Here is a 12,033-nt window from a genome sequence, read left to right on the forward strand (position 1 = left end):
TGCCTGAAACTTCATTAGCAATTTTAATTTTGCCCCGGTCCTGTGGTCCTGTGATCTCGCCCTGCCTCCATTTGCCTTGTGATATTCTATTACCTTGTGAAGCACGTGATCTCTGTGACCCACACCCTATTCGTTCACTCCCTCCCCTTTGAAAATCACCAATAAAAACTTGCTGGTTTTGCGGCTTGTGGGGCATCACGGAACCTATCGACATGTGATGTCTCCCCCAGACGCCCAGCTTTAAAATTTCTCTCTTTTGTACTTTGTCCCTTTATTTCTCAAACCAGCTGATGCTTAGTGAAGTTAGAAAAGAACCTATGTGAAATATCAGGGGTGAATTTTGCCTGATATCTGGCTGAATTTCCCCCGATACTTAATCTAGCTGGATATTTATTGATAAGTTATGAGTCAGTAAACTATGCCTACAGTCTAAGCCTGGTCTATTGCCTGTTTTTGTAAATAAAGTTCTTTGGAACATGGCCACACTCATTCATTTCTGAATCATCTATGGCTATTTTCACTCTGCAACAGGGTTGAGTAACCACAATATAGGACATATGGCTGGTAGAGTATAAAATATTTATGATATGGCTTTTTACAGAAAAAGTTTGCCAACCCCTGAGCACTGAGCATATCTGTTTTGCATCCCCAGCAAAAAGACAGAAAACAAAAAAACAAAAAACAAAACAAAAAACAAACCCAGAAGACATTTTCAGAACTGAGTGGAGCTTGTAAGAACCCTGGGAATACCACAGCCTGTCTTACTAAGGACTGGACCTATAGGAAATAGAATATCCTATGCCCTCGGTTAGACTGGATCCTGTCGTGTATTTACTTTAGGTTAGGACCTCCATGCTAACAGTGCATGTATGTGGGTGTGAGATTCTCTTTGACCGTGTATCTTTAACTGATGTCCACTGGGTGGTGGGCCAACATTGGATGGCAGTGAGTTTAAGACATGCAATAAAAAGAATAAAAAGCAATGCAAGTGAAAAGAATGAGGGTAGACAGAGAGTGAGTGATGGGATGGGAGAATGAAAAGTCGCCCTGTCAAAAGGCACCATGAGAGCATCTGTGCCTGTGGGCTATATTTTGTCATTGCCCTTCTGAAAAATAGCAGAAGAAATAAGAACAAGTTTCTATCATTTTTCCAAGTGACAGGGAAATAAGACTGAACTTTCCTTTCTAGACTTTTAAAGAAATAACATTGGTTGTACGCTTTTCCGCTAAAACTTACGCACATCTGCGTCAACCATCAAGACTAGAATTAACAAACATCTGAATGTTAAGGACTTTGAGAGCACTAGCATCTTTAAGAGAACGACTCTGTTCTCTTGAAGACGCTAGTTCTTTCAAGTCCTTAAAATTCTCTTCACAGAATGTCTCTGTTCTCTTAAAGACTCTAGTTCTTTCAAGGTCCTTAAAATTCAGATGTAACTTCTTTAAAAGAATGTCACATTCTTAATACTCCTTTCAAAGGCTGAAATAATCTGTGATCTCATCATATTAAGACTTATTTCTAGAGTGATTCTCTTCATCTATGACATAGGGGTAGCAGAGTGACAGCTATAACCAAATCTGGCCCCCAATGCTTTGTTTTGTTAACAAAGTGTTTATGAAAGAAACCCACAGTTTTTTGGGGGGTGAGGAGGGGCGGGACTTCTGCTCTCCAGTGTGCCACAGTTTCCACCACTCCATATTATCTTTTCTTTAAAAGTGTTTGAGTTTTCAATCCCTACCATCTCTGCTCACACCATTTTGAGGGGGTCAACTGTTGCTTTGATCTATTTTCTTCGTTCAGGCCTAAAATTAAATGACCACTTGTAACTTTCTACCTATGTTAGTTTATTAGAACCTGTTTCATTTGCTAACATTCTTAAAGTTTTGTCCAATAGAGTTTAGTAGACTCACTGACCTAATATATATGGTAAAATACTCTTTTCAGTAATGAGGCAACAATGAAGAATAAATACATTTTAAGAAACTGTGCTGTTTTATGGGATTACTGATTTGTGTATATCACTTAGATCAGTGATGTTCAGGTTATGAAGTGATTATGTACAATTTGCAAATCTCTAGTGTCCCTAACTTCTGTATTATCTTATATCATGCTACATTATACCTAACTCTACAGACCACAGACATATGCCTCTTTTTTGAGTGGCAGTAGCAAAGGTGGCTCTTAAATCATCTGACTGTGAACAACATAGTCCCAGGAAGATGGCCCAAGGAAATAAAGGGTGTTTTTTTCCTTGTAGTTTTTGATGGATTATTCCATTTCAACTACAAATGTGGACAATGAAAACCAGACTGTAAAGTAGATCATTATAAAATGTACCTGGCAGACTTCTAAGATGTGCCCCACCCCACCTGCCCTACGCCATGGTCCTCACCTCCTGGTATTCATGCCCTTGTGTAAACACCTCTATTGTGTATGAACTGAATCTGGTGACTTCATTGTAATGAATAGAAGATGGCAAAAAGATGGGATGTCACTTCTGTGATTAGGTAGCAAAAGACTGTGACTTCCATCTTGCTAGCACTTTCTTGTCTTCTCACTTGCTTGTTCTGTTGAAGCTAGCTGCATGTTGTGAGATGCTCTATGTGGTGACAAGGAATTAAGGGAGGCCTCAGCCAACATGTTGTTTGTGAGGCACTGAGGCCTCAGTCCGAAAATCCCTAAAAGCCTGAATCCTGCCTACAACCATGTGAGTGAATTAGGAAGTAGATCCTCTTGACGTGAGTCTTGAGACAGCTGTAGCTCTCTGAAAGATCCAGAGACAGAGGACCCACTCAACATTGTACCTGGCTGGATTCCTGACCCACAGAAATTGGGAGATAATTGTTATATGCCACTAAAATTTGGGGTAACTTGTTCTTTAACAATACAGAATATAAATCTTCTATTGGAATAACAGCAAAAATTTTTTAGCCAAATCCTCAAACTGAGGATAGAAAAGGGGGTAATTTAATCCATTCATTCAGAGGTGCTCAGTGCCATTCAGTGAAAAAAATAATTAAATATATGTAGCTCCAATAAATATTGGTTAAACTGAGCAGAACTCAGAAGTAAAGGGCCACTAAAATTCAGGTGTTCATTATGTAGTAAAGTAACAGTAGCAATGAACAAAAGTGAATACCAGACATTGCACTAAGATCAAGAGTCCTGTGATAAAAATATTTACTAGTCATCAAGTATTTTTGGGTTTGAGTTTTGAGGAACTCCAGGATTTAACCGAGGAGAATGAGTAGGCAGAGAGACAACAGCAGAGATGCAGAGAGTAACTAGGTATCATGGAAGCCGAAAGAAGACAATGTTAATAGTGAATTGCCCCATGGGGTTAACAAGAATCCTTGAGCTTGCCTTGCAAGAAGACAGATGAAGAAACAGCTCGTTATAATTCTCTCTGCTTGCAACAAAACTGGCTGACCGGCTGAAAGTGGCTGGAACCAATAAGACTGACTGGAGTCAGAATAGCACAGGATAGACTTGCTCCCCTGGGGGGTGACGTTTTGATGTCACAGCCTGAATTTCCACATCATGTTTCAGATCAGTTCCCCATGAATTTGTACAGGCAACCCATGGAAAAGCACGAAGGGACAACTGCGCATGCTCAAGGGACTTTCCAAACTTCCCATTCCTTTCTGCCAATCACTAACCAACCGTGAAGCCCCGCCCCCAGAATCTCTCCCTTAAATATACCACTTTAAGGCTGGTACAGGGCGACAGATTTGAGCTGGATTCCTGCCTCCTTGCTTGGCCGCCTTGCAATAAACCTTTCTCTCTACAAAATCCAGCGCTTCAGTGTTTGGCCGCAATTGTGTGCAGGTAAATGAACCCAGTTTGGTTGATAACACTAATTGTCAATAGTATCAGAGTCTGCTGAAGTCAAAGTAGGGTGGAGATAACAAAGGGCTTATGGAATTTCTACTCTTCTGCTTACTGGTGACCTTAGCACTGGTTGTAGGGGGTCGCAGCAGAGAAACAAGTCAAGCCCTTGAGGGCTTAGTGGAGCAAAGGAAACGGGGAGACACTGAGTATAGACAACTACTAAGTAATTCCAAAAGGTATTATAAAACTGGAAAGCATTAGAACAGGAAATGTTGAAAAACAGCGTGAGCATACAATATGTTGCTTATGTGCTGAAATATACTGTCAACTCAGGTTGAGGGATATGAAGAGAGCAGATGAGATATGAGCCTTGGCACAAAGTCCTGCAAACCTTTAAAATGAAAATCCTTTGAATGCCTGACCTTCAGGTGTTATATTATCAAAGGACAAAAGCGTTTATGCCCTTTTAAAAAGGAAAATGTATTAGAGGATTATCCAAAGACTTGGCCACATGCAATTCTTATCTGGAAAAAACTACGTTATATGTTGAAAATAAGTAATCAGGTAATATCCCTGCATCCAAAGAGACAGAAAAAAAGCACAATAAACTTATTTCTAGGATAGTAGAAAAAAAGCCATTTTCTTGTGGAACTTTGGGTTTGTTTCCTTTCATAAAAAGGGAAAAAGGTGAAATTTGATCTTCAAGAAGTCCAGGAACGCTTTTAGAGCTGAGAAAAGACAGAGTTGGGGTTGGTGAGGGAAGTAGACTCTGGGTGAAAATGGCTAATTAAGCTTTACAAAAGGTCAAGCATTGCAAAAGACAGCGAGAAAGATGCATTCTGTGTGTTGAATGTATCAAATGTACTTGAGAAGATGTAAATCTTTGCATTGGTGAATATTTCAGTATTAAAAAAGACATATTACAGAACAGCTATTCTTACAAAAGGAATACACTTTTTTCTTTGAAGCTTGACACAACAAGTACAAATAAAAGCATGAAAAATATGCTTTGAAGTGTGCTAACACATCAAGATTGTACTGAGCAAAGCACCTTTTCTCTGTTTAGGAACAATCTCACTAATTCCATAACACAATATGTTAATTAAAAGATCCCAGGTAGCAATCATGGAATATTTCTTCTCACGACAGATGAAGAATACAAATATTCTGAAGACTGAAATTGTATAAACAAAATGAAGAGACATTTTGTCCATTTTCTGGCAGTGCAAAGTTAAAGTGAATGCAGATGAATGTGCTGGCAATAAAATGACACTATTAACTATCTGAAGATTGGGCTCATTACCTAAGAAGGCAAAGCATCAATTTATGGCATCATAACATTCTGTTTGTGCTGCTCAATGTGCATCTGGATGTTTTTATATACTCTCTACTAATTTGTGTGCATAGTAAGCTCTTCTGCATCAGCCTCTCGATAGAAGCTTAATTTTGTATTGTTTCTATTATATTATTTTCTCTAATGAGAATGATATTCTGTATCAGAAATAAACACTTCATTTATTCTCCAAATAATTCTAGGTTCAGTTTCTCTTGTTTTGCATTATCAAGTGGTGTGTACAGGATTATAGATACATCTTAAAATTGAGGTGCTCTGATTAAAAATATACATTTGAATGACATGTGAGGAAAATATTCATTCACTCAATCACTCATTCATTCTTAAAAGAATGCCAATGTATTGGGTTAAGCATCATGGGAAATTCAAGGATGTTGCACTGTCTCTGCCCTCAGGATGTTTATAGCATAGAAGTGTCTGAATGTTATTAGTACCTTGAGATAGGAACAAGCACAGGGCCATAAAATCTCAGAGGAAAGGGAGGGTCAGTGTATTCTCACATACCACAAGTATTTCTTGAGTACCTACTATGTGACACGTGCTATTCTAGAGGCTGGATATATAGAAAAGGAATAAGACAGTCAAGGTCCCTGATCTTATGGACCTTGCTTCCTGAGGGTGAGATGGAAAATAATGAAGAAAAAAAGCAAATAAATAATATAACTTCAGATCACACTAAATGGCATGAAGAAAAATAAAGCAGAGCAATAGCAAGGACAGTGATGGTAAGGGAAGGATGTGAATTTTAGCTCATGAAGGCCCCTGTGAAGATGTCACATTCGAGTAGAGATTTGACAATGTATAGGAGCACGTGTATGAAGTTCTGAAGGAAGGGCTTTCCAGGTAGTGGGGCCTTTGTAGGACAGGATAAAGACTTTATTCTAAGTGGGAAGGAAATTCACTGGAGAACTAAAGCAGGGTATAGCATGACCTGATTTATATTTTAGAAGGATCATTCCAGATACTGTATAGAAATTCAATTATAGAGGGGTAAGAAGGTAACCCAGACAGAGGTTAACCATCTGTGAATAGTCCAGGATAGAGGAGACCAATGAGAACTTGATTCATGTAGTCTAACCAAGGATGACAGTCTAGAACGCACTGTGGTAGTCCATCTAGATAGAGGTGGTTGGTGAGGACTAGGTTGATGATTACTTAGATGGTAAGGAGTGGTTCCATTTTGAAGGAAGTTGCACAAAGGAAGTGATATGATATGATAATATCTGAGTTGAACTTTAAATGAATGGCAGCATGTGACAAAGCAAGTAGTCATTGACTGATTTATTGAGTGCTTATCTATTTTTATGAACCAGGCACTGTGCTAGGTGCTAGAGATACAGCAGTATGGAAGCCATTGCTGAAAGTGAGAACAAAACTTGCTAAGAAGGTAATATTTTAAGCAAACATACACAAGCAGAGAGCTGAACAATATGCTCATAGGAATTACTTCCTGAATTGGTTCTAAGGATGTTTTATTCTTTTCCATTTAGTGTAGAAAATTATCTGATTAAACTCCTTTATATATTTGGCACAGTGAATGTGCAAAAGGAGTAAGTGTCTATCAGTAGAAATTCAATTCACTGTCAGTTGGGAAATTTCATCAGACAATTTCCTTAGAAATAGTGGTTAATATTTACTTTTCCCACTCTGGGAGGGAGAAAGTATAGCCTCTCTAGAAAGTACAAGAGGATAAGAGAGTACAAAACCTAGGACAAGCTCAAATATCCAGGTACATCTATTACAGTTCATCTGCCACGTGCCTCCAATCTGCCCCACAGTCTTTTTGCAAACAGATGACCCAACTTCAACTTTCCTTCCTTCTAATCCCACTTGTACACTGCCTCCAGAATTAACTGGCCTAAAGTAGTCCAGTCATGTCCATTCCCCAGTGCCTACAGAATAAATTTCAAATTCCTCAGCCCGACACACACTGACCCAACCTACTTTTTCTGCTTTATCTCTGACTACACACTCCTCAATTGTTTTAATCACCTTGAATTTTCTTCCTCTTTTTAAAATTATTTTTTGAATTGTGTGAATATGTTATGAAATACACATAACATAAAACTTACCATCATCACCATTTTTAGGTGTATATTTCAGTGGCAGGAAGTACATTTGCATTGTTGTGCAAATCCCATTGGATTTTAAATGTCTATTTCCCTCATACTTCCAGCAATTTGTTGCCTGAACCATATTTGTTTTTATATGGTTCCTGGGGCCTCCTGAAATGCCTTTTCCCATCCAAGTACTAACCAGACCCGAACCTGCTTAGCTTCCGAGATCAGATGAGATCGGGCACGTTCAGGTTGGTATGGCCATAGATCTGAAATGCATTTTCTGTTCCTTATCAATTAAAATCCCATATATCTGAAAGATTCATGCTCAGATTTTGCCTCTTCCTTTAGGCTACTTTGACACCTTATCTGGAAACAGGAGGTCAACTCTGTTGCTAGGTAACACACTGCTTACAGTAAAAATGATGCCTGGTTGGTAAATTGCACCTGGACTAGGAGGGCCTATACATGAACTAGAAATACATGATGGGGATGTGATACTTTGGACTTCCCTGAGTAATGACTCTTGTAATTAGGTCCCTTGTAGGGACCATGGAGGATAAGTCTATGGAGTTGTTACAGGAGATATCACCTCTTATGGGGCAGGAGGCTTTTAAGCCAGGGCCATTCCTGCACCCACCTAATATGAATCTAGTCTTCTTGAACCTGAGCTGCGACCTGGGGGGCCAGAACTGATAATTTGTACTGATATTAGGACTCTCACTGAAGAAAATCTGAAGCTTCCCTGGTGGCCAGCAGTGTTTTCTGTATCACATTTTTTTAGGTAAATCTCAAGCTAAGTGCTCATGCCTGTAATCCCAGAAGTCTGGAAGGCCGAGGTGGGTGGATCACCTGAAGTCAGGAGTTCAAGACCAGCCTGGCCAACATGGCAAAATCCCATCTCTACTAAAAATACAAAAAAAAAAAAAAAAAAAAAAATTGGCCAGGCATGGTGGTGTGCACCTGTAACCCCAGCTACTCAGGAGGATGAAGCAGGGGAATTGCTTGAACCGGGAGGTGGAAGTTGCAGTGAGCCTAGATCATACCATTGCACCCCAGACTGGGTGACACAGAGAGACGAGACCTTGTCTCAAAACAAAAAAACAAGAAAACCTCAGGCCAAGTGTGGCCCATAGTAGCCTCGTAAGTCTGAATGTGCAGTTGGACCTAAGAAGATCCACTCTTGAGGTTGCATCAATATGTAGAAATATTGTACTAAATACAAATACTCCTTGCACGCCTGGACTCAAAATCACTGGGAACCGTACACAGGACTAGGGCAATAAAAGTATTGCTCACCTTTGGAAGGAGCTGGATTGCCTGTAGAATTCTTTGTCGGTGCCCAGAATTAAGGATTCCAATTTCCAACAAATCCTGATCTTCCATAACATTGCTTCCCTGAAACAAAACAGAAATGTTACAAGTTAAATCAAGCATTTATACTGTGGATAAATAACAAGGATATATTTAATACAGAGAAAACCAATGAGTGACCTGATTTTTATGAACAAAGACATAGAGTCATTCTTCCGTGAGGGTGAGGGCAGAGTCGGTCACCTTGTTACTGATGTGAAAGCTAGGAGAAAGCTCCCCTCCCCTCACAAATATCTATCGTGGCTTACATCCACGTTGGGTTATCTGCGTTGGGGATTCATTCGTGTGACTTAAAACTTTGTTTCTGTAAAACTGTGAATGCTTCTAGTAAGAGTTGCCATTTAGGGTTATCAGTGACTTACACATTGATGTGAATGAATCATTTTCCCCCTTTGATGACAGATTTTGTGAGGAAGGCTGATAGAAAAATTGACACATATTAGGCAGGTTAAAAGTGAGAGTTAATACTTAATTTCAAAATATTGAGTCACAATAGCAAACACATAGAATCAACCTAAATGCCCATCAATGATAGACTAGATAAAGAAAATGTGGTACATATACACCATGGAATACTGTGCAGCCATAGAAAAGAATGAGATCATGTTCTTTGCAGGGACATGGATGGAGCTGGAGGTCATTATCCTTAGCAAACTAATGCAGGAACAGAAAACCATAAGCAAGAACCACACGTTCTTGCTTATAAGTAGGAGCTAAATGATGAGAACACATGGACGTAGAGGGGAACAATACATGCTGGCACCTGTTGGAGAGTGGAGGATGGAGGAGGGAGAGGATCAGGAAAAATAACTCATCAGTACTAGGCTTAATACCTGGGTGATTAAATAATCTGTACAACAAAGCCCCATGACACAAGTTTACCTATGTAACAAACTGCATGTGTACTCTTGAACATAAAATAAAAGTTGAAAGAATTATTGAATGCCAGACACCAGATCACGATATGAAGATTGAATGATGAATAAGATGCAGGGCCCTGCCCACAACTGCCTTTATTCCTTCCAGTCCCGTGATGGAAAGGGATGGTTCAAAGGCAGTTAGGTAGGATGCTGAGACTGTGCTATGATGGTGACACTTGCTTAGGAGTCCAGAGGGAATCCAGGATATTTTTTCAGAGAAAAGGACGTCTAATAGGATATAGGAAAAATGGGTGGTTAAGGCATAGCACCTAAAAGAGGAAGGACAATGGGGAAATTATGTGCAAAGACCCGTGAGTAAGAAGGAATGTAGTATACCTGGAAGCATCATGTTCTGGGAAAATATGGAGAGAGGAGCAAATGGTAAGCCTGGACGAGTAAGCAGAGGGCAGACTATACAGATATTGCATGCCATGCTGAGGGCTTCAGACTGCATCCTGACCATAATGGGAAGCCATGGACAGCTTTTAAGAAAAAGAGTTACATGCTGAGATTCCAAATTTAGAAAGATTATTTTGCTTTCTGGGGCTGGGCCTCAGTTTCCCTACCTATAAAATGATAAAGTTGAGCCCACAATGTCCAAGGATCAGTTCGGTCCAAAAATTCTCAGATTTCAATGGTTATTTTAAACCTGTGATTAATATTTGAATGCAGAAGTTTACATATTGCTCATTTTATCCCTAGATTTTAACCTTTCACGGTTTGTAAGACAGAGTTTCTCTTTAAATTGAGGCGTCTATAGAAGTTCAAGAATTCAGATCACTATTTTTTTTTGACAAATCAAACTCTGTCCTACTTACGTGTAACACAAAAACGCAAGAATAGAAATGACAGAATATCCATTTATTTAGAGTGATGAGTACCATTAGACACTCAAAGCAAAGGAGAATGAATTGGAAAGGGTGATTCTGGGGCATGGAGACCACTGTGGTTGTTTTCCAGAGGAAATGTGGGCATAGACTAATGTAGTAGTCACAGGAGCAAAAAGAAGCAGGTGGATTTGAAAACTATCAGGAAGTTTGACTAGGAGATTGAACATGTGGAATGATGGAGAAATGTGGAATACACACCGATTCAAGGCTTGGGCAGTGAGTAGAACTTGATGCCTTTTCCTGCCATAATAAAGGAGGAGGAACAGCCCTAGTGGGGAGCAAAGTGAGACTAATGTCTTTCCCTGGACAGGGACAGAATAGATGCATGCAAACAACTTAATAATATCTGACTACACTATAAATGGATAACTAGCTGTTCTTAGAAGGATTCAAGCCACTGGAATGGCACCACAGCTAGGGATTTAAAATGGGCATTCACTGGACAAAAGCGTTCCACCTACTCATAGTGTCATTCCTACGCTTAAGCAACACCAGCCATCTCGGAGGAAGCAGAATGATCCAGGTATTCAGCAGCATGATAATGAAAAGCCTAATGAAAAACAAATAAAGCCAGTCTTGGCAACATGCCACAGGAAATATTGCTCTCAAGAAATTACTCAGTGCACACAACAGAGCATGGCTGAGAATACAAATGACTTCATTTACAGAAAGCGTTATTTCCAGAAATGGACTAGTATGGCATGAGCGAGATATGTGATACCATTCTGACTTTTACTCTTTGAGGAGTTATCTGGCCCTGAAGAAAAAATCTTTGGCCATCTTTGTGCTAGAACATTACCAGGTTTTCCGGGTCCTAACTTACCAACCCACAACTTCAGCCCATGTAGAATAGAGGACCTGGTTTCTTTGCAGAAACAGAAAGCATATGAATATCCCATAGTGTGCATAGCTACTATCTCTAGGTAATCCTGACAACTGGATTTCAGTGTTTGAATACTGAAATGTTTTGGTAAATTAAATCCTAAAGACCACTGCTCTTCCTCTACACCTCCAATATGCTATTTTCTGTATCTTCAGTAGGAGAGGAGTCCTTTTGAAGAATTATAGGGAAGTTAGACATTTTTAAAGAAGGTGTTGAGTACATAAGAACATCTTTTTGAACCAAATTTCCTAGCATATAGGATAATTGCCAAACATTTCTGAAAAATGAACCAAAATTATGGGAAGCACAAGAAGAATAGTGAAAATGTGTCAAAGGGGAAATGGCACTAACTGGGAAATGGAAAGGAAAGGATTTACTGTCTCCAGTGAGGCATGCTGTTAGAAATTTTCTATTTTATCTTTTTCTATAATACATAGGGATACCAAAAATATCCTAGTACATCATTCAGCCAGCCTTTTGTCCAAACAATAGGCTGGAGTCTGCAGAACTGGGTTTGGATCATGGCGGGGCAAACTTGGCTAAGTCATATATTCTTTGTAGGCTTCCTGGTCCTCACCCATCAAATGAAGCAGTTTAATGAATATGTATTCAGTTTCAAAATGCTATGATTTCAGCCATGTTTGATTTTTGGTTGGTATCATTACATATAAATACAGATTGTATATTTTATTACGTTTCAGTGTTTCAGAATTTGTAAACTAA

The 12,033-nt window shown here is 39.3% G+C and overlaps 1 protein-coding gene across 13 annotated transcripts in view; it reads right to left on the minus strand.

The window, feature by feature from the left end:
- Positions 1 to 12,033, minus strand: part of ANKS1B (ankyrin repeat and sterile alpha motif domain containing 1B) — a 1,246,961-nt gene that overhangs the window by 341,850 nt on the left and 893,078 nt on the right. For all 13 annotated transcript variants that reach the window (XM_032170973.2, XM_032170979.2, XM_032170983.2 and 10 more), the window contains one exon: positions 8,543 to 8,641. In XM_032170973.2, the coding sequence (XP_032026864.1) occupies positions 8,543 to 8,641 (99 nt within the window). The remainder of the gene's footprint in view (positions 1 to 8,542; positions 8,642 to 12,033) is intronic.

The sequence above is a fragment of the Hylobates moloch genome, unplaced genomic scaffold, assembly GCF_009828535.3.
Source record: "Hylobates moloch isolate HMO894 unplaced genomic scaffold, HMol_V3 SCAFFOLD_12, whole genome shotgun sequence".
Classification (NCBI taxonomy): Eukaryota; Metazoa; Chordata; class Mammalia; order Primates; family Hylobatidae; genus Hylobates; species Hylobates moloch.